A 23,895-nucleotide genomic window follows, 5' to 3' on the forward strand; every position below is an offset into this window, starting at 1 on the left:
AAATGTGACGAGTGGATTACTTTCCCAAGCTGCCTGTTATGCTATATTCAGGAATTATATTTTCTTTTCAAGGCAATAAATCATAGCAGAAAGAAACATCTATTAGTTTTATCTCTAGCTTTCAGCATTTCCCTAAGTAGAAAAGGTAATAGCTAAATTAGTTCTTAAAGGCAAACTGTCTGATTATTTGTCTTCTCTGCAATATCATTTTATTTCTGTGTCATAGTGCTCAAAGTATTTCATTTTCTGGTGTTTCATTCCCATTAATACACATGTAACAAATTAACACTTTTGTATTGCCACTTTGTGTAAAACATCTTTTAATGTGGCTGTAGTCATAAATGTACATTTTAAAGAATGTATCAATCGGAAACCATTTCAAGAAAAAATATTTAGTCAATTGTTAACTCTTAAGAAATGTTTATAAGTATTCTTTTATGAAAGGGTTAATCACAGTAAACTTTCGCCATAAAAAATGTTCAAGATCTAACTCTCCTCTGTCTCAGGGTGTGCATTTGAGTGGTTTCTTTTCAAAAATGTTTATTCTATCACAAATAATTCTTACAAAATGAATATGATTCTTTATGCATGAAACAGTGTTAAAAACATAGTGTTCCAGAACAGAGAAGATTATAAATAATGTTATCAGGGGAATCTTGTATCTAATAAGAAGCAATGCCTGTTGTGTTCAGTGGGAATCTATGCCATAATAAGAGTGTATAGGTATGCCCTCTAAAAATAAAATTTGCCAGATTTAAAATATCCCAATAAAGCTAGTTCCAAAAAATAATAATAATCTAGAATATTTAAGATTTCAGTTTCTTGCCAGATTAGATACTTTTATCTTTTTGCATGTAGTAGAACCCAAAGCTTATTGACTTGGTTCTGCTCATCGTCTTTCAAATATGAACTGTAAAGGCTAATATGCTGCATGATAATTAGATTGCAAATGCCTAATTTAATAAGATAAGATCAAATGTTTCACATTTTTCTGGCTTTTTGAGCTTCTGCCTTTATTGAAAGTAGTTCTATGAAGAAATCTGGAAGGTGGAGTGATAATAATTGCTCAGCCCTTTTAGTTCTGCCACAGGTAAAATTAAATTTGTTCAACTACTTTTACAACTAGTGAGCTGATTGACTACAAAAAGACAGCACACTATGGGGGCAGGGATAATGTGGATTGATTTCTGTACTGAGGAGCTGACAATGTGTAGGGCATTTTGTGAAAACAGGTAATGATGCCTGCTTTTAAGGATGCTACCTATTTCATTATGTTACTTTCTATGCATTATTTAGGATTCCTGCTCATTTACCTTGCTCACTTTTTTGTCCTTGTTTTGTTCTTACTGGTATGCTCTTGGGGTTTGTTCTCCATTTCTTCTTCTGTGCAATACGGGAGAGAGACTGCCTATCCTTCTCCCTCTTTCCAGCATAAGGGCATCTGAATGCATGAATAGGTACCAATATTACTTTTTTCATCCCTCTTGTGAACGTGTTTGTGTTGTCTCTCAGATATATTCTATACTTTGTTGTGATTTAGAAATACCTAGTCATAATTTAAGACTTCACAAAACCCATCTGTGTCCTCACATTTAAAACCACACATGTTTGTGTTGCTTATTTGGTGTGTTGCTTAGAGATAACACATTTGGACAGTGCTGCTTTATTTAATCAGTTTTACATGCTAGAAATAACCCAGTGGCAAAGGTTTTCTGATAACACTGCATTCATTTGCTTTTTCAAATATAGTAAACATGTTTTCTTTAGCAATTGAATTGGTTGTATGCAGTATTCTCTCTGCTGCCATTTTGACTAGATAATCAAATAGTGTGCAGTAGTTATTTCTGTTTTTATATTTCTATTTGCTACGTTGGAGGGCTATATTTAATGCAGCGGTTGCTCTTATGGAAGTGGCTTCAGCAACTATAAATGAAACAGGAATAATCACTCTTTTTTCCTGAAGTTTGTGATGACTAAAAGTTTCCTTTGGAAGAGCAAAACTGTACTCTTATGTTTTTGGTGCTGGACAGGGCAGTCAGAGAAGAGGCTGAAAATTCTAGTGCCACTGCAATTGGCACTTTATGTGTCAGTCTTTATTATGGCTGTATGGCCTAGTTAGGTTAAAATATAGATTGCAACAGTTTAATTTATCAATTTTAAAAGTAAACTATAAAAAGAGATTTTTTTTTTAATTAACAGGATCCTCCAAAATCTGTTATGAATACGTGCCTTCAAATTGGCCCTCAATTTATGGCAACCTCATGAATTTCATAGGGTTTTCCCAGGCAAGGAAAATTCAGAAGTGGTTTTGGCAGTTCTTTCCTTTGAAATATAGTCTACATGACCTCATATTCATGGACAATCTGCTATCCAAGTACTAATCAGGGCTTGTTCACTTTCCAGGATTGGTCGGGATCAGCTAAGAATCATTATTGCTGTATGCCTTCAAGTAATATATGCAATGTGGCAACCTATCTCTGAGGTTTTTGTGCAGAATTGGGTTGGGTGTATGTGTTGCCACTAAGGCTACTAGAGTATGTTTGCCCAACATCACCCAGTGGGTTTCCATGGCTGAGCGGAGATTCAAACCCTGGTCTCCCAATGCCATAGGTACTTACTCATGGTTAAGTATGATTGTCTTCCAGGTGTAGATTCTTGGTGGTGGGTCTGTAAATGACTGTAGAGATTTGTACTGTCTTTCGCAGCAGGGACATTGATTTCCAGATGGAAGGCGGTTCCAACAATTGTTTGATTGACATTCCTTCCTCTTGGCATATTTCTCCCTTTTGCCCTTTATTTATGTCTCTTCAAAATCCATAGCACTGTTTGTAATAGCTGACTCCAACAAGAGCAATCAAGGGTCAGAGCTTCCCTGTTCTTGGTGTTTAATACAGAAACCAATACACCATACTAAGTATAGTCTTTCATGTATTGAATTTAGAGAGAATTTACATGCATACTCAAGCAATTTCAGTTCTGCTCTTCAAAAGGAAGTGGTGAGTTCATAAATGTAATCATACTGGGAAAAGACAGTTCTGAAAAAAATTGACAATATTGGTAGATGTGTTGAGAGATGTTTTTACGAGGCATTAGTAGTCTGATAATACTCAGCAATTTGAGCATTATGTGTGTTTGAAATATTATGAAAGATTTCATACAAGATTAGATAGATTTTGTGCTGTCAAAACTATCATTGTCCTTTTGAAGCCGGCAAGAATTGTTAAGTTATCTTTTGGTCTAATCCTCTAGCAGGAAATAGACTGCCCTGTATAAACTGGAGTCTTTATAGACTGCACAGGAATTGTATGCATGGCAACTTAGATTGAATGTTTAGCAGGCAAGTTGTCTCACTAGTCAGCAGTGATTGAACACAGACATTAAAGGAAGTTTTACAGTTACAGGAAACAGTTGGCATCTTGTAGAAATATTGGTGGTTTGTGTATTTTGCTTGTGGCACTTTGCTTCATGCATCATTTTTTGTTATTTTTTATTTCAAATACTGTAAAAAGTTTTGTTTTGTTTTATAAATTGTAATTTTCCAATTTGTGTTTTGGACTTGTTGACAGCATTTATTGCTATTTTTTCAAGTCATGTTAATGTCTTCATTATCTTTTCTGAATCTCCTCCCATTTTTAAAAACTAACTATGAATTTTAAAATTAGTAATGCTGTGTTTTCTTGGCTTTCCTTAGATATACAATATGACATCATTGCTCTTCTAAATTTGCCTCTTTGTTTCACCATGTATTTTAAATTTACTCTCTTGGAAGGTTGCCTATATTATGTAATTTTTTACTTCAGTATTAAAAATAAAGCCAGTCTGTAATTTTCCTTTCTCTCACAGAATCTCCTGAGGTTCCTCAATCTTAAAATCTGTATTTTTTTCAAAGATATTATAATTGCTTTTTTTCTGCTTGTATTTGGGCCTAATGGGAATCTCTGGTTAGTTTAGCGTAGAAAGTTTGACATTTTGATATCTTTTTCTGGAAAATGAGAGATTAAAAATGTACGTTCAAGGCTTGCTCCATTTCATGAATATACACTAAAACTATTATTTAATATTGCATTAAAATAGATCTTATATTCATTTCTTCCTGCATGTTCAGAAATGCAGTCATTTACTGCTTTGGTATTTTTCTCTCCGTCTTTTGCAAGTCAGTTGTTTAAATATGCTTTAAAAATGGAGCCTAATTCCCACAAAATAGCGTTCTTGCAGTCGACTGAATGAGATAATAGTTTTGTTCATGCTCTTCAGCCTCTGTTTTGTTCTCTTCCGATGTCTGTTTTGATGGTTGTTGACTTCATCCCTCAGCCAACTTTTAAAGGCTTTTCAGCTGGATATATCACCTCTGCCATCTGAAATTTTTTGACCTTTGTTCATCTTGAAATTCCTACAGTTTCATAAGCACTGCCTGATTCTTCCCCCTTTTCCTGCCCTTGTGGCTTAAAATATATTTGAAATCTATCGCATCATTATTAGGTGATCCACTATTTTAATATGTAAAATAAAACTTTAAATAAAACAAAAATGTGGAAATGCCACATTTGAGACATCACTCAAATACTGATTTCTGTGGTACAAGTTAAGCACCCTTTATCTAGAATTTCAAAATTATGAAATACCCTAACATCCAAAATATTCCACATTTGTGGCTGAGCTAGTGATATCTTTGCTTTGTGACCTGGGTCCCATCTCATTTGGCACGTATATTTATTTATTTATTTATTTATTTATTTAAAAGTTTTCTATACCGATCTTCTCACCTACAAGAGGGACTCTGATCCGGTTCACAACATGTGTTCATATACAAAAATACAAACCACACAATGCATCATCATTACACAATTAAAAACATATTACAATACAACATCGTCATCATCACACTTATATAGCCACGTCATCAAAGCATTCCTGGTCATAATTCACAGTTATTCATTCTCCTTCCATGTGGACCAAAGTTGACTCAGTTATCAAAGGCCGCATTCCATAGCCAAGTCTTTGTTAGCTTCCTGAATGTCAGGAGGGAGGGAGCAGTTCTAAAGCCGGGGAGCCACCATCGAGAAGGCCCTGTCTCTCATCCCCACCAACCGCGATTGTGACAGTGGTGGGATCGAGAGCAGCCCCCCCCCCCCCCCCCGGAAGATCTTAAAGACCTTGATGGTTCGTAGGGGAGAATCCGTTCGGACAGGTAAACAGGGCCAGAGTCGTTTAGGGCTTTGTAGGTCAAAACCAGCACTTTGAATTGTGCTCAGAAGCTAATCGGCAGCCAGTGGAGCTGGCGTAACAGAGGGGTTGTATGCTCCCTGTACCCAGCACCTGTTAGAAATCTGGCTGCCGAGCATTGGACTAGCTGCAGCTTCCAGGCAGTCTTCAGAGGCAGCCCCACGTAGAGAGCGTTGCAGTAATCTAAACGGGATGTAACCAAAGCGTGGACCACCGTGGCCAAGTCAGACTTCCCAAGGTACGGACTTCACCCACTCTGTAAATAAAGGTATTCCAGAATCCAAAAAATTCCAAAATACTTTGGATCTCAAGCATTTCAGATAAGACATACTTAACCTTTAACAGGATTGAGCAGATAAATAGAGAACAGTCCACTCACAGAACTATGTAAGATCATTTCAAGAAATACCATAAGATGCATCCTGTTTCAAGCATTCAAGATCGGACTATATCACTTATATTTCCATGAAAAGTTATCCCTGTTTTTATGTATGTAGTAGCATAATCTAGACCCGTGTTTCTCAAACTGTGCACCTCCAGGTATTTTGGACTTCAGCTCTCAGATCCCATCCAGCTTACCAGCTGTTGGGAATTGTGCGAGCTGAAGTCCAAAACATCTGGAGGAGCACAGTTTGAGAAGAGACATGTTCCTGTCAATGTTCATTATGTATGAAACTTCTTTGTTAGATAGGAAGTAGGATCAGTTCCTTCATTTTATTGGTTGCCCACCTCTATTAACGGAGGGGTACAGCACAATCAAAACAAAGCAACATAAAATACATACAATAAAATACATATATCACACCATTATGAAAAATATCAAAACACGGCATTATGAAAAATATATATCAGACACATGGTACAGTGATAATAGAATGCAAATCCAAAAATTATGATTTAGAGTTGACTGGGTAGGCCTGCCAGAAGACATAGGTCTTCATTTGGGTCTAATGATGATGGTGATGATGATGATGATGATGATACTTTATTTATACCTCACCACCATCTCCCATAGGACTGGGGCGGCTTGCAAAATAGTACACAAAGATGCCATACATAAAATACATAACACATAGAATGAAATATAATAACATGAAAACAATAATAACATTACATAAGGGATAAAAGGGATAGGGGTGGGATAAATTAGGTACATATCAGCTGATAATTGCTTGACAGTCACTCGGAGAGGAGGAGGGATATCTAGGGATTTTTCTAGACTGTGCTTGAAATTCCAACAGGTTGGCCTCGGTCCCTTGACTTAGATTGATGATATAGGATTCTATTGCATATTGCATAAAGCTTTTGTGTGGGAAACATACCAACAGTAATAGGATGTTCTTGTCACCATTGGTTCTTTACTTTGGAATATACCAAAGTTTCTTGCTTTGGATGTTTAATAATCAGGATGTTCACTGCTGCCAGCTCATGAATGAGCACATTCTGTTGGTGTTGAGGTTCTCTGTTTGTATATAGCCTTGGTGATATAGATAGAAGATGAAAATATTTGTTTTGATTTTAGGGTGTGTTATGTTGGCATCCATCTTGCTGTAACATGCCATTCTAACCCAGTTGTACTGATTCTTTACCATTTTTACTCCTTGTTATTTTGTTTGCTCCTCTGGCGTATGTTTCTTTGCATGTTATGCCGCTGGTAGCATGGCTCATGAATCTGTACAGTAAGACATTGTACTTTACACTAATGGCTCTATCGTGATGCTTATTATGATGCTTCTAAGTCTTTTTTAGCAGTTGTTTTGCATAGTTGCATATACATACCTATTACGTATGGACAATGTTAATAACATCCTACTAAATATATAGTCAAACTTTTCATAATTTTCATCAATCTCTTGTAATTTTGCAACAAACTTTTAACAATATCTTTATATAGTGTAATAAAAATGAAAGTTTGTCTTCCTTTAAAATGATACTTTAAAATAGATTGATGGCACAATAATTCCTTCATATATTTCAAATTCTTCATATAATGATTGATAAAATATATTGACACAATAAATCATAAATATATCAAAGGAATGAACAAATATAACACCTGTTAGCCTGTTAGGGTAGTGGATGTAGTAAGTAGAGTGTAGTAGAGTACAGGAACACCATAAGAGATTAGAGTTATAAGTAGAGAAATAATTCTACAGTGGTGTCACAGTGATATGAAATTAAAATGTAAACATGCTCTACCAGAAATGCTCTTAGGGAAAAGCTGCAGCATGCTAAATTGTTGCAGTATAGTCTTATGAGTAATGCATCTTTCATTTTGGCTATTCTTTCATTATTTAGCAATTTTGTGGCATTTTTAAAATAACCACGCTACGTTAATAAGCACACAGGGTTTTTGGTGGGATATCTTTTCTCTTTTAAAGTTGTCTAATTCTTCTGTCTCTACTCTTACAGGCTGTCCATACAGGTATGAGAGCATATATCTGTAATAAGAATTCTATTATTGGCTCTCAGGCAGAGCATTCAGGGATGCGCACATACTACTTTAGTGCAGATACTCAAGAAGATATGAATGGCTGGATCCGGGCTATGAATCAAGCTGCCCTTATGCAAACACGGTCATCACCAAAGAGGTAAGTCCAGGGATTTACATATGTCTTAGATAAATTGTAAACTGTGTGTATGCATATGCCTTCCCCCTCTCTCTCTTTCATTAGTAGTGTTAAAAAGTACTTTTTACATTAAAATGTTCCCAAATGCTCTTGATTTTAATGTACAATGATTAGAGATGGGCCAAAAACTAATAAAATGAAGTTCAACAAGGACAAATGCAAGAGACTCCATTTAGGCAGGAAAAATTAAATGCAAAGATACAGAATGGGGGGCGGGGGGGATGCCTGGCTTGACAGCAGTATGTGTGAAAAAGATCTTGGAGTCCTCATGGACAACAAGTTAAACATGAGCCAACAATGTCATGTGGTGACCTTCATAAATAGGAGTATAGTGTCTAGATCCAGTAAAAGTCATGCTACCCCTCTATTCTGCCTTGGTCAGTACACACCTGGAATACTGTGTCCAATTCTGGGCACCACAATTGAAGGGAGATGTTGACAAGCTGGAATGTGTCCAGAGGAGGGCGATTGAAATGATCAAGGGTCTGGAGAATAAGCACTATGAGGAGCGGCTTAAAGAGCTGGGCATGTTTAGCCTGCAGAAGAGAAGGCTGAGAGGAGACACGATGGCCATGTATAAATATGTGAGGGGAAGTCATAGGGAGGAGGGAGCAATTTCTTTTCTGCTTTCCTGGAGATGGAACTATAGCTTCAAACTACAGAAAAGGAGATTCCACTTAAACACGAGAAAGAACTTCCTAACTGTGAGAACTGTTCAGCAGTGGAACTCTCTGCCCTGGAGTGTGGTGGAGTTCCTTCTTTGGAGGCTTTTAAAGAGAGGCTGGGTGGCCATCTCTTGGGGGTGCTTTGAATGTTATTTTCCTGCTTCTTGGCAGGGGGTTGGCCTGGATGGCCCACAAGGTCTCTTCCAACTCTATGATTCTATGATTAACTAATGCTCAAGTAATTTTAAAATTATATGTTCAGATGTTCTTGTTGAGACATACCAATACGTTTTGAATTGTGTTTCTCTGAAGAAAATTATCAGACTAATAAGAAATACATGGTACCCTGTATGTTTGTGAAAGCAAAGGATTTTGGAAGGCATTTGTATTGTTTAGAACCACATAAATAGATTTTGTGGAATTTTTAGGGGCTGCCAAATATTGATGGGATCAAACTGTACAAGAATACATTTGCTTTATTTCTTACAGTTAGACTGTGTGTGTGTGTGTGTGTATCACTCATTAATAGTACTTTTTATGATTTGTGTATTTTATGGCTGCATTCAGTCTTGTTTTTTTTCAAAAATATAAAGGCATAAGGAATATTTGGTTTAGGACACAAGCTTTCTGTGTCTCAAAATGGTCTTTTGGGGAAGCAACAGGAGGTTTTGTATTTGTTGTCTAGGAAATTTTATCTGTAGAAAAGTATGCATAGCCTTTTCAGTAATTATCTTTAAGTGGACTTTAACACCATTTTTGTTTTACCGAGTCTTTAATAGACTTTTTGTGTGAGACATAAAAATACAGAGATATCTGTTTTGGGCATGAGATAAATTCCAGACACCATATTTTGGTAATCTATGTATGAACTCTATTAAAATTGGATAAAAATATGTGAATCAGCAAGTCAGCAGTTGCTTGTCAGAATATGTTTGGTCTTGATTGGTTTTAGTTGTATTTTTGTTTATTTTCTAGGTTTTTGTAAACAATTTTAGGAGGGTTGTTGTAGGTTTTTTCGGGCTATATGGCCATGTTCTAGAGGCATTCTCTCCTGACGTTTTGCCTGCATCTATGGCAAGCATCCTCAGAGGTAGTGAGGTCTGTCACTACCTCTGAGGATGCTTGCCATAGATGCAGGCGAAATGTCAGGAGAGAATGCCTCTAGAACATGGCCATATAGCCCGAAAAAACCTACAACAACCCGGTGATTCCGGACACGAAAGCCTTCGACAAAATTTTAGGAGGCCTTTTTTCCTCCAAAAGGCAGCACATAAAAATATTAAATAAAACATGTTGCCTAGCCTTTACTGCCTTCCACTTCAGTTCTATGAACACTGGTTCTTGAAATGACTTCTGAGACCATGAAAGATCTCTATTATACAATCTTAGCTCTGGTTTTATTTATTTATTTATTTATTTATCGTGTCATCAGCAACCATACCGTTGTATTACATTTCTAATAGAACAAAACTAACAAACAGATAAAAAAACACAAATTTTGCAAACTTGGTAGTTGATTAAATGTCCTTTGACCAGTATCTGGCTACTTGGAGTGCCTCTGGTGTTGCTGCAAGAAGGTCCTCCATTGTGCATGTAGCAAGGGCTCAGGTTGCATTGCAGCAGGTGGTCTGTGGTTTGCTCTTCTCCGCACTCGCATGTCATGGATTCAACTTTGTAGCCCCATTTCTTAAGATTGGCTCTGCATCTCGTGGTGCCAGAGCGCAGTCTGTTCAGCGCCTTCCAAGTTGCCCATTTTTCTATGTGCCCAGGAGGGAGTCTCTCATCTGGTATCACCCACGGATTGAGGTGCTGGGTTTGAGCCTGCCACTTTTGGACTCTCATTTGCTGAGGTGTTTCAGCGAGTGTCTTTGTAGATCTTAGAAAACTATTTCTTGATTTAAGTTGTTGACGTGCTGGCTGATACCCAAACAAGGGATGAGCTGGAGATGTCACTGCCTTGGTCCTTTCACTATTGGCTGCTACTTCCCAGCAGATGTCAGGTGGTGCAATACTGGCTAAGCAGTGTAATTTCTCCAGTGGTGTAGGGTGCAGACACCCTGTGATAATGCGGCATGTCTCATTAAGAGCCACATCCACTGTTTTAGTATGGTGAGATGTGTTCCACACTGGGCATGCGTACTCAGCAGCAGAGTAGCATAGCGCAAGGGCAGATGTCTTCTCTGTGTCTGGTTGTGATCCCCAGGTTGTTTTTTGATGCAATTTTTTTACAACAATGACATTTTTAAGGTATCTATTGGTAAAAGGGGCGTGGAGTCTTCTCAGAATGGAACAATACCCTAGAAACTATAAAAATAGAGAAAGTTAAGGAGCTGAAGTAAGATCACTCCCTCAAAATCACTTTTCCTAGGTAGGCTTACTGTTCTCACAACAAAGAATGCTCTTCCGGGATGAGCACTAAGGAATGTTGTGCCAGGATGAACCAAATTTAAAATAATTGTTCTGTAATACTGGCAATTACTCCTCAAACCATTCAGCTAATGGCAAATATCACACCCACTGCAATCAGTAGTACTATAATAATTGACCAAATAGCTACATTTTGTAAATGTTAAGGAACATCAAAATGTGTTTTTTTCCTGAAAGCTGGCTTAATTAATAGCATGAAAAAGCCATGTTTATTACAAATAATAAAATTGGTTTTTAATTCAACAGTATCTCAAATACTATATGTTTCTACCCTAATTGCATACTTTCATTATTCAAATGATAACATTTATATTTTTGTTTTTACAAGAAAAGTCAAATGCAAATGAAAATGGGTTCAATGAACTCCAGTAAAGATGCCTGCTGTGCTACCATGTGTGGTAGACAGTAGGGCTGGGCAACCACGGAAAAATTTGTTTCTAAACTCGATTCGTTTTTTGGGTTTTTTTGCGTTTCGATATTTAAAAGAATTCCGAAATTTTTCTTTAAAAAAAGTACGATATTTACGAAATTTCGTAAAATTACGAAACGAATATGAAACGAATACGAATCGATTCGTTAATGGTGGACGCGACCGCGCAATACGCTAAAAAACGTCCATATGGGACAGGGGAAACTTCTGAAGCTTCCCTCTCCCTCTGTTGTTGACTGTTGGTGTGATATTTATATTTTTTTTTCACTGATTAAACAAACAACAGCTATAAAACTTGCCCCAGACATGCGGAAATAATAACGAAACGATTTCGAAACGATTTCGGAACGAATACAAAGCAATTACGAAACGAATTGAAAAAATCGTTTCGTTTTTTAGATGCTCCTGAATGGTTCGTTATCGCTTCGTAACAAAAAAAAATAACGAATTTTTAACGAATTACGAAATTACGAAACGAAACCGCCCAGCCCTAGTAGACAGCCACTGCTTTCCTTATTTTGAGTATGTAACAAAATACTTCACCCAGTTTTTGTCTAATCTAAATAAAGTGTTGACTTTAGTTGATGTATTTGTTTTTTCCATAGAGAAATAGGAAAAATAGACCAGCAAGCTGTTCCCCAGGCTAATCACATAGATGCCTGCAAAGATTGTACAAAGTTAGATCTTGCTGATTCAAAAGGAAACTATAGAAAATCACCTGAAACCTCTGCATATAATAAGCATGAAGAGAAGAAAAAAACAAGAGAAGATGGACATTATACTATCAGGAAGAACACTGTGGAATCAAAAAGGGAGAAATCTAAACGTCTGTTAGAAGTTGGCACATTGAATCCAGAATCAAGTGTGTCTCGGTCCCAAACAGCTCCGCCTTTTGAAAAGAATGGAATGCTTTCCAATTCATTAAATGCAAGTACTGGGCCAGTAGAGCAGAATGGTGTCAGTTTGTATAAACGAGGATTTATTCCCAGACCAGCTCAAAATAAGCAAACACAAAGGAAAAACAACATGGCTCATATAGAACACTGGGTGAAAGTCCAGAAAGGAGACACAAAAAGGTTAGTAGTAAGCCATGCTTGCCTACTTTACTGTTTAAAAGTTACACTTTGGCACCTTGCTTCTTTTTTCACCCACTATCTCTTGGACTATTCTTATAATATGTAATTTGTATGAATTCCAAGATAAATTTTCTTTTAAAAATATTATAATAGAAGAAGGAAAATAGTATCATTCTACAGTGCCTTGCCTGGCTGTTCCTATAGTATTGTGTCAAACGGATTCTACAGCATGGATGAGCAAATCTATAGGGCATTGGGGGCAAAACTTCCCTCTACATGACCTTGCATGTTCCCCACTGCTACAGCACACAGAGATATCACATCATATGTGTTTATGATTTTCAGTCTGAAAAAATATTACTGTGAAGGCCTTAAAGGATTGTTGAAGGTTTCCAGAAATAACAAAAGTGGCATTTGGGGGCTGCATGTATCCCATAGCACCCTCATTTTTGTTATGCAGTAGTTTGGTGCAAAGGGACAACTCATGATTATAGTACAGCACCATTAAATCCAACAAGATGTCTATGGTTATTCTTAATCAAACCTATTTATTCAGTGTAAATTGAAATAAATATATAGCATTTCAGAGAGTTCCTTTGATTCTTAGATTTTGCATAGTGAACTCCCAATACCCAGTAAATATTACAGCTCACACAGTTCTCTCTGGCTGCATGCAAGAAGCCAGGCAAAGCTAGAACTCATTTTATTGGAGGCTGGTCATCCTTCCTAGGGGAAGACATGATCCCCATGGATAAGAGATTAAAATAAAACTAGACTTTAGAACCAACAAAAACAAGAAAGGAACTTGTTTGTCTCCTATCAGCTATTTAACATTTCATGAATACTCCTGTTTCGGGGTTTGTTAAAAAAGGATATTAAGTGGCACCTCATTGTGTTTTATTTTGGCCTTGATTCGTAAATGACAGTTTTTACACCTTGTTTGAATCACAGTATCTGATAAATTGTTTTTGGAGAGGTATACCAATCAGAGTGTTATTCTCATCTTATCGGTGTTCTCTGTGTAGCTTATTTTGGGTAATTTGTTGCCCAACCCTAGTTGCAGTGTTGGTTGCAACCCAAGTGCTATGAGTCTCTGCTTGTTTTCTTCCAGGCAAAAAGAATGTTTCCTTGAATGTTAATTTGGCAGAAAGCCCAGCAGAGTCACTTGATGCATGAAATCAATAGCTCCTTAATTGTGCAAAAGATGAGGCTACTTATGTGACATGATGACTTCCTGTTAAATTAGTTAGTCAGGCTCTGAGCTACTTTTCAGTTGAACCAGAATTAATCATTATGCCATGGAGCCAGGTAACTATTCAGTTTCACTTGAGGTAGTACCTTGATTCTGCTTGAGGTTTTTTTGTGTGTGGAAGATACAGGTATACCTCAGTTAACAAAGCAGATGTGTTTCTTGGCATTTCTTCTTTAATGGAAAATTCGGTACCAGAGGCAAAGATTCAAACTAGATCTCTTGCAATCTTTTCCCAACACTCAGCTTAAAAAAAGTGCTAGAGCATTTCTTACCCAAAACAGATGGACGGCAAATTTAATGACTTCATATAAGTAGTGCTTCCCATGGTGTGAAAATTTCATTTTGTTTGTTTCACTGATGCTTTGATCAACTGCAGAATCCCTTTTCCAAGAAGCAAAACTAACTTGAGGGTACACACCATTACAGGTCAGCCTGAAAAAAATATATATACTGATTACTGAGGCCAGTAAAATTTAACTATTGTTTATTCCTAAAATTAATTTTGTGGCATTTCACCATTTTCTCACACAGTCTTGTATCTGATCAGACTCTTACTCGACAAGCACCAAGTCATTCGGTATCCTTTCCTGAAAACTATCATACATTGCCAAAGAATACCAGGCAGCCTTCAGGAAGCTCACCTCCTACAAACCGTAATTTGCCAAGTGACTACAAATATGCTCAAGACCGTGTTAGCCACTTGAAGATGTCCCATGATGAGAGAAGAGCAAATAAAGATGGTACTGTATGGCAGCTATATGAGTGGCAACAAAGGCAGCAGTTTAAACATGGCAGTCCGACTGCACCTGTTTATATTGGTTCCCCGGACTTTACCGACCGTGGAAAGGGAAGAAGTTCACTAGATGTTCCACGTTCAGTTTCTGTTCCTCCATCTCCTTCTGATATCCCTCCACCAGGACCACCTAAAATCTTTCCTCCCCGACGACCACATACTCCTGCAGAAAGGGTGACTGTCAAACCACCTGATGAGAGACAGATGATAGATATGCCTTTTTCTGGATCTCCAAGGAAGATTCGAAACCAAACTAGAAAGGTAAATAGCCCACATTACTATATTTTCCTGTTCTACTAGTCAGCTTGTTAATATTACACTGAGCCACAGAGTTCCTGAAAGTAAAGCTATAGATTGCTTGATAATCTATAAGAATTTTATCTTTTTCATTTATATTGATATTATCAAGGTCAGCTCACCTCCTCCTCAGCAGCTAGGCAGATATAGGTTTAACATATAGTTAAACTGGGGATATTGGCTCATCCATGCTAATAGCCTATGAATGAAATGCAAGCAGTTGTTCATAGAATATCTGGGGGAGAAAAAGAAGTTCATTGTAAACTTGTATCAATTGCAAATTAACTTAGTTTATTGTTTAGGCTAGTTAGATAGTATCTGCCATAGGATAGGGTATATAGGTGTCAAGAGAAGTTATTTATTTAAATCAGTTCACTCCAGTGCAGGAGTTTGGAACTGTGAGTTTGATATGTGTAAAAAGATCTAAATATATCTTACAGCTCGAGATTTCTGTTCATGCTGTTTTTCCATTTATGCAGAACTCAGCACACATAGATAGGCGTTCTATGCCTACAATGGGATATATGACCCATACTGTAAGTGCTCCAAGTTTGCATGGTAAATCGGTAAGTATAAGCATTTACTGTTTCCTTCTCTTCCTATATCCCAGCTGATTCTACTATAACTTCTAAGGATGTCTGAATCCAAAATGGTCTTCATTGATTTTTCATGTCTTGTTAATGGAATCAAGTAACTTGAACTTCCTGGCATTAAGGGTGGCCTGTGTTCAACTGCCACTGGAATCATTGTAAGCAGAATTGTTTACTATAGTCAGGAGAAGAATTGGCCTTGCTTTGCTTTTTTCTGTGTTCTGACATTAAAATACAGTATTCCAGCCAATGGAAAAAATATGGAATAATTGCTAATCATGCCAAATAAACATTTTCTGGACACCTTAGGTGAAGAATTATACCTACAGTGACTCTCCCTGAAAATTGCTAATTTCCTCTTTACAATGTGTCCAAATACCTACAGCCTGAAGAGCTAACATTGCTTCTCATTCGATTAAGGAGACATCAGGCTAAGTTGGCTAGTATACGAAATTACACTATCGCCCAATTACTGCAGCACTTGCCAACTAATTCCACTTACAAGGTCAGCTGCTGATTGGGTCATCTGTGCTGTACATGGCGTTCTGTGACTCTGCAAGTGCTTCTTTGGTGCCATGCTTGAGTCTGTGCTTTCTTGCCCATTCTTCAAGTCTGAATCATTTGTGGTTTTACATTGCTCTGGCATGTGCTGGAGATTATGAGCATTTTTAAACTACATGGTGCTATGGCATATGATTAACTGCTTTATGAATATTATTTTGCTTTGTTATTTTTGTGAATGTTGCTTTTTAAAAAATATGTTCAAATACAAGCTTACTAGTTTGCAGATTTATTCATTTGGGCTGAAAAGTAAGTCCTTCCTATCATTTATGATGGAAGTTGCTTGCTTTACCACATCCTGCTTGTTTTTTCTCTCTTTCAAACTCTGATATATTAAAAATGGGGGACAGTCAATATTACTTCAGCCTTATTTCATTTTCTCACACATACATTATTGTATCGTACTCAAGGTTTTTTTTCTTTTTGTGCTAGTCCTATATATCCAAGGAAGAAGTATATAAATAATGCTACTCTTCATAAACTACAATAAGAGAACTTTAGTTTTAAAGTTTGGAATGAAAATGCAATGCATTAGAAAGAGTTGCCTCATAGACCAGAAAGTACTAGACCTATCTGGAAATGGTCTCATAACAGCTGGAGAAATTAATAGCAAAAAATATATATGAATATTTTGTCAGTTATTTCCACTAATTAATTGCAGTTTTCCAGTTAAGGAAATCTAACAATAAAATGTAGATAAGAAACAAATCATGTCATTAATAAATTATGACATGAATTTTGTCATAAATAATGGCATAATTTGTATCTTGTCTACATTTTATTGTAAGATTTTTTTTAACAAGAGGAATCTGCAAATATAGAAGGGAAATAATGGACAAAATATTCTGAATATAAGTTTGAGTAAATCAGAATATTAAAATAGGTTTCACCTGACATAATGAATAAAAAATGTCTTAGTCACAGTTGCCTAAATCCAGTTGATCAGCTCAACAAGAGAATGGACACATTGAATCAATAGCACCTGAGTAAGTACTACCAATTAAGTTTCTACTGGTTCAATCATTTTATTCTCTTGGGAACTAACAATTGGATTTTGGGTCAAATAAACAGTCATAGAGTTGGAAGAGACCACAAGTGCCATCCAGTCCAAATTTCTGTCTTGCAAACACACAGTCCCAACAGATGGTTATCCAATCTCTGTTTAAAATCTCTAAGGGAAAGAGACTCCACCACACTCAAGGCAGTGTATTCCACTGTTGAACAGTTCTTACCATCATGAAGTTCTTCCTAATGTTTAGTAAGAATCTAATTTCCTGCAGTTGGAGATTAAGAAGACTAATGATTTGGATATGTAATCAAATTTTTAAAAAATTGTAATCGTTTTTATAATTAACTTGATTTAATTCAGATATTAGTTTATATCAATAGAACAAACAAACATTATAAAAGGAAGTTCAAAGAAAAGGGTGTTAAAATGGAGAGTAGAAAGGGTAAGAAGAGTCTGTTAATCAGTTTACTGAAAACAATAGATATTTGCAAAATTGTAATCTATGAAGAAGCTATGAAACTTCTCTATTGGGATAGTTTTAACTATGAAAATTTTAGTATAGATAACACCATAACTTCCTCCTAAAAGTGCCTTTGTTATTTAAAATAATTTTATATACCTGTAAAAAGGAAAATAACCTGTTGTCTTCATGTTTGGAGGATAACTAAAGGTGATAGATTGCCCTGTTGCTGCACTTAAAACATTTGTCATTCACCCATAAACATTAGTGATAATATTTATAAATTCTGATTTTCCTAGTTGGCTATGCTTTTGCTGACATTTCCAGAACTATTTGCCAGATAGTAATCAAGTCCAATAATGTGATACATTGTGTTGTATTATTGTTGTGTACTTTCATTTGCAGGCTGATGATACCTATATCCAGCTGAAGAAAGATCTTGAATATTTGGATCTGAAGGTAAAACATGACTATACAAAACATAATTGTAGTAATTCACCTTGGTTGTCTCATATTACCTTATAGTACTCAGATTTTTTATTCATTGAACTTCAGATCCCCCCCCCCCCCCCCTTACAAACTATACAGGAGAAAGTAAAATTCAACCTGTTTCTTTCAGCAGGTTCTAAAAAAACGTATTGCATTAATTGTAAATAACTTTTAGTCATACTTGGGGTAGAGTAGGCATGATCTCCATTTTGACTGATTTCTAGATGTTCCCTCAATCTTCAAAAGGTATTAGGGACTGCAAATCAATAGAGAAAGCAATAAATCAATTGTGCACTAGTGGAATTCTGGTTAGAATTCGCTAAATTCTTTCCATTGTAATTTAATTAGCAAATTGTAAGCGCTTTCTAAGAAAAAAAATTATCATATCACAACCCATTTGAAATAATCTCTGAAACGTTTCTCATGATAACAATTTTTATTATTCATTTGTTCGTTTAGAATATTTGCATCCTATCTTTCTGATACCAGCCTCCAAGCAGCTTATAAGACAAAGTCCTAGCAACCACCTATAAACCACATATAAACAGCAATATTTAAAAAATTAACACCACTTATAACTGAAATATACCGCTTTTCTCAGCAATTTGGTTTGTGAGAAAGAGTTAAATTGAGTTAAGTGGTGCTATTTTGAATAATTTCAAAGGTCTTCATGCTTTTTGGAGTAAACCAGTTATTTATTTATCGTATCAGGAGCGAACCGAGGGTACAGTTATAATGTATTTAAAAACACAAAATTAAAAAAAACTTGGCATTATATTAAATGTTCTTTGATGAGTAGCTGGCCACTTGGGAGTGCCTCTGATGTTGCTATAAGAAGGTTCTCCATTGTGCATGTGGTAGGGCTCAGGCTGCATTATAATAGGTGGTCCACTGGTAAACCAGTGTGGTGTTTTCACAACATGAATCACCACATTAAAATAGTTCTTTTGAGGTAAAGAACATGTTCTTAACTTGATAAAAGGTGTTTCTGGCCATGGATAGTATTTATGTGTCAGTTTACATGGGCAGTCTCATAGCACTCACCCACTGTAAATCTAGTCCTTCAAGATCAGTGCACTCCCACTGAAAAGTGACCTAATAAACAGTTAAACCCTAGACCCTTAATATCTGCATGTTTTTTGGCCTGAGTTATGTTGCTGGCAGACAGCCACCCATTCTTTGTTTTTAGGTACTTGTTTAGGATGTGGAGGAATCCACCTCTGAATTATTCTTCTCCTAATTTTGAGGTCCCACTTGGTGTGTGTATGTGTCTCAAAGTTAACACCTGTCAACTTATAGTGACTCCATTAATTACATCGGGTTTTCTTTGGCAAATATTATCTCAAAAGTGATTTTGTCAGTTCCTCCTTCTGAAATATAGCTTACAGGACCTGGTTTTTGTTGGTGGTCTCCTGTGTAAATGTAAACCAGAGCCAACCGTTCTTTATTTATTTATTTTAATCACTTCTATCCCGCCCATATCAGCCTGAAGGCGACTCAGGGCGGCGCACAAATTGGCACAATTAGATGCCATATATAAAAATACATACATCGGTTAAAAGCAAAAAAGAAATCACATCACAATACATTTAAAAACCATAAAAGCAATAAACAATAAAAATTATAAAAACTATGTTCTCAACCGTTCCATCATCTTAGCCTTTTCTAGTTCATATTCCAATTTGAGTTTATCTGGTCATGCTGAAGTTCCAAACGCTTGCTCAAAGAGCCAGATTTTCACTCTTTTTTGAAAGGTCAGGAGGGAGGGGGCCGATCTAATATCCCTAGACAGGGAGTTCCACAGCCGAGGGGCCACCACAGGGAAGGCCCTGTCTCTCATCCCCACCAGACGTGCCTGTGAAGCAGGCGGAATCGAGAGCAGGGCCTCCTCAGACGATCTCAAGTTCTTGGAAGGTTCATAGGGAGAGATACGTTTGGATAGATAAGCTGGACCGGAAACGTTTAGGGCTTTATAGACTAAAGCCAGCACTTTGAATTGTGCCCAGTAGCAAACTGGCAGACAGTGGAGCTGGCGCAACAGTGGAGCTAGCTGCCGCACGCTGGACCATTTGAAGCTTCCGAGCAGTTTTCAAAGGCAACCCCACGTAGAGTGCATTGCAGTAGTCTATACGGGATGTAACAAGAGCGTGGACCACTGTGGCCAAATCAGACTTCCCAAGGTACAGGCGCAGCTGGCACACAAGCTTTAACTATGCAAATGCTCCCCTGGTCACCACCAAAACCTGGGGTTCCAGGCTCAGCGATGAATCCAGGATCACTCCCAAGCTGCGAACCTGCATCTTTGATCTTTGATTTCAAGATCAGAAGAGATGTGATACCTTAAAATATGTTGGCCAGGACTCTCATTGTACTATATAGATTTATCACAGCGGTATTGAAAATTTATTTTCCATTTAAATGGACATCATTATTAGTCTATAGCTGTATTTCTGGAATATTGCAAACTGAATTGGGGGAGGGGGTTGCTTTCTTTCTGCCTTTTTCAGTAAATCTTGCACAGAATTTAAAAGGTTTTTTTTTAAAAAAAATCCACTCCAGTATCCTCATATAAAAATGCAATGGTGTTGTTATGACAAGAACAATTTACAAAATGTTGCAGTAGTACAGTAATTTTTGTCCCTAAAATGTATACAGCTGGCCCTCCACACTCACAGGTTACATTGTTGCACATCCAATTATTCACAAGTAGATAGTACCATGTAATCCATTCCCTTATCCCAATCTTTCTGCTTCCCTGTCTCTCCAAAACTGACAATGCCAATCCCTTCCCCACCTTCCCATTGGAGCCTCATCAAGATTTTAAACTTCTTCCTCCCTTGCCCTTTTCATACCTTCCCATCAAAATAACATCCAGCTTTTAAACCATTTCCTTCAATGATCCTTCCCCCACTTTCCCATTAAAGCAGCATCCAGGTTTTAAGCTCTTTCCTTCCATACTGAACTCCCATTACCTATCACCCCATCACAAACCTCTACCTGAAGTTAAGGGCATTCCCCACTGATCTTCCTATTCCTGTGCTCACCCCGTCAGTTTTTCCCCCCATATCCTGAAGCACGTACCCAGGCCTGGATTTTTGACAGACCCCCTTACCTACCACTAAGGTTAAGTGGAGCATGGTGCTCTATGGGATTGGGATAAAATAAATCAATTTAGATGAAAAAAATTAAAAAGAAAATGTAAAGAAAATGTAACCAGAATTGAAGAAATAAAATATTACAAACATTGAATAAAGATTACTAATAAAATGTAAATTTAAAATTAAAATATCTATAAATGATGACACAAAAGTAACATTTATATTTATATTTATTTTAAAAACTACCAGTATAAGAATTTACATAATAAAAACTTACAATAATATCAAAAATCATCTTAAGGTATATTTTCTAGATTTTGTCCAAAGAAAAATTTCAGTAATTTCTGTAAAATTAACTTCTAAAATATTATCTCCAAGAAGCATTCCTCTTGTTTATCTACTGCAGGCTTTTCCCTTCTGGAACCTCATAGGCAACCCCCCCTCTTCCCCCCCCTCATGCAGGTGGGCAAGGTGGTCCTTTCCCACCTCTCTTCCTTACCCCCAATTCACTTGTTACTTTCATTTTCTCATCCCCTTTTGAAGATTCCTTGCTCTCAGACTCTTCATTTTCAAGATCATTTACATCTAGAGAATAGCAGGGCCAATTCCAAAGTCATGGAAAGATGAAGTATTCATGAGTGCTAGGGCATACCTCCGCCTCAGTCTTTTAAATCAACAGCAAGTCCCAGGACATAATTCTATGATTCTATAACTGCCACAAATTTGACAATGAAAGATACCTCCCCCTCCTTATGTCCCCAGTTGGGAGTGAATCCAATGGCAAGGTGCTGGGGTTAATCCTGGCATAAACAGGGGGAAAATGAGAGGCCAAGAAAGAGGAAGTGATTCATCTTCTTCAAACAGGTCCCAAAAGTGGGAGAATTCAGACGGGCCCCACACTCTGTGGAATTGAGTGGAATGAAAGTGGGATGGGGTGGTGACGAAGTGTGGGCCCACCTGAATCACATGGAGGGCTCTCAGAGAAATAGAGAAGAAAGGTCTCCCAAGGGTATGTTTGGTGTGTGAGTGTGTTTGCTAGAATTACTCTGGAATGGTACTCTGCTTTGATTTTATTTCTGCCCAGTTTAGCACGCATGTACAAAACCTGTTCTCCAGTTTCAGGTTTTGTTCTCCAGTTTCAAACAGTGAAGCCAGAACTCAAGCAATAACACAGCAATAATGAATAGAAATTGAAGGAATCAAATTATTCCTGTAATAGTGGCCCCCCACTGCCACTATTACAGTGGTTTCCAACTTTTTTTTTTTACCAGGGACGACTTGGCCAGGGACCACTCTCCAACATTAGTACCAAAAGGGTTACAAATCAATTTTTGGTTAACTTTAGATTTGGTTTGGTTGTTTTCTGAAATTTGCATTGGATAAGCCACATCAACTCTAGTTTCTGATGCAGAACATATGCCATCTGCTTGCCCACTTAAAACCATATTTAATAGGTCTAGGCACTATAAGAGGGTTGTGTAAGACCAGTCACTCTTGTTGCAATGGTGTAGTAATGGTGATGCTGCAAACCATATTTTAGTTCTTGCGGACCACTGGTGGTCCAAGGACCACAGTTTGGGAACCACAGCACTATTGGATTAGATGAAAATTAGAAACAAAGCTCGGTGTTTTCAAAATACAGATAGCCCCTTAGTCCTGGTTCCTGGTTATATATATTTAAATTGTATGAGATTGAATAGAAACTGTATCACTTCATAATGTTAATATGGTGGGTCACAAACAAAATTTATCTATGGAAAAATTGTCTATGGAGAAAAGTTGGTTGTAGTACTGCTTGTCAGTTTCCATTTAATTTAGTGAATTGCCCAACATTAGGTGCTTGGGGAAGCGGGAGATTCAGCATTCCCAGTTACCTATAATAAATTAGATAGATAGTAACATCCTCATTTGCAAATAGCTATATGCAGCAAAACCATGTCTGAAGAAGTAAAGTTTGTAAAAACTGAGAAAAGTAAAACGTCTTCTGAATTATAGGGTGGATGATCTCACTCACAAGAGTTCTTCTTTTACAATGCAGTTTGATATACATCAAGGATTAGGAAATGAACTTTCCAGATATTGTTGGACTTGAACTTCTATCAACTCAGTCTCCAGAGTTAGTAATCTGGAATGATGCAGATTGTAGACCAACAGTACTTGAAATGTTCAGGGCATACTGAAGTCTTTGGGGTAGATAGGAGTGTAGCTTTAGGTTGTGACCCAGTGAGTTACATCTAGTGATGAAACTGAAATCAGAAGCTGGACATCTTCTTTCTGGTCTACATCTTTCCCACACCCAAAAAATCCCTGTTCCAGAATGCCAGGATTATCTCTGGAACCTTTTTCCAGTTGTTGAAGCTTTTAGGAGTGGGAAGAGCTCAGTGCTTCAGTACTTCGAATTTAGGCATTAGAATAAAAACATTGTAAATATAGAGAAATTTCTGTCATCAGCCTTTAACACAGAGAAATCCTTTTATTTGTTTAGACAGCATCACTGCTTGTAACACACTCTTGTAATGTAGTAAACCTAATGTTAGCTTCATCATATGTTTAATACATAGCATTGTTGGAAGAATATTGCTTTTAGAAACAGCTGCAGTATTACTGATTCTGTGTCTATTGAGTTTAAAGCACCTCAGTTGCTATTTCTTTTGTTATGACATTTTGAAGAATGGTTCAGATTATATGCTGCAGAGAATATAGCCAATTGCTAAACTAAAGCATATTCACTCTACCGTGGGGTCTCTCCAGCTGAGGTTTGCTCATATTCTCCTATTTGAACAATATTTATGTGCTTAGAATGAGAATGACGAAAGGTGCCGAGAAAAATACACAAGAAGTAATTTACCTGTGAGTAGTTTCCAAGAGCTCCTTTGGATTTGGAGGACATGATCT

The 23,895-nt window shown here is 37.0% G+C and overlaps 1 protein-coding gene across 10 annotated transcripts in view; it reads left to right on the top strand.

Annotated features, from left to right (window-relative positions):
- The window catches only part of PLEKHA7 (pleckstrin homology domain containing A7), a 193,499-nt gene that overhangs the window by 135,522 nt on the left and 34,082 nt on the right, over positions 1-23,895 (top strand). For 8 of the 10 annotated variants that reach the window (XR_009631023.2, XR_010908926.1, XM_060767735.2 and 5 more), the window contains 5 exons: positions 7,636-7,814; positions 11,981-12,451; positions 14,235-14,757; positions 15,273-15,359; positions 17,819-17,872. Coding sequence is in view for 8 of the 10 variants with exons in the window: in XM_060767735.2 (XP_060623718.2) it covers positions 7,636-7,814; positions 11,981-12,451; positions 14,235-14,757; positions 15,273-15,359; positions 17,819-17,872 (1,314 nt within the window). In the remaining 2 variants the exon portion in view is untranslated. Of the gene's footprint in view, positions 1-879; positions 1,458-7,635; positions 7,815-11,980; positions 12,452-14,234; positions 14,758-15,272; positions 15,360-17,818; positions 17,873-23,895 lie in introns of those variants that run through there. The other 2 variants (XM_060767789.2, XM_060767743.2) reach the window with 2 other exon arrangements.

Source organism: Anolis sagrei, chromosome 1, assembly GCF_037176765.1.
Source record: "Anolis sagrei isolate rAnoSag1 chromosome 1, rAnoSag1.mat, whole genome shotgun sequence".
Classification (NCBI taxonomy): domain Eukaryota; kingdom Metazoa; phylum Chordata; class Lepidosauria; order Squamata; family Dactyloidae; genus Anolis; species Anolis sagrei.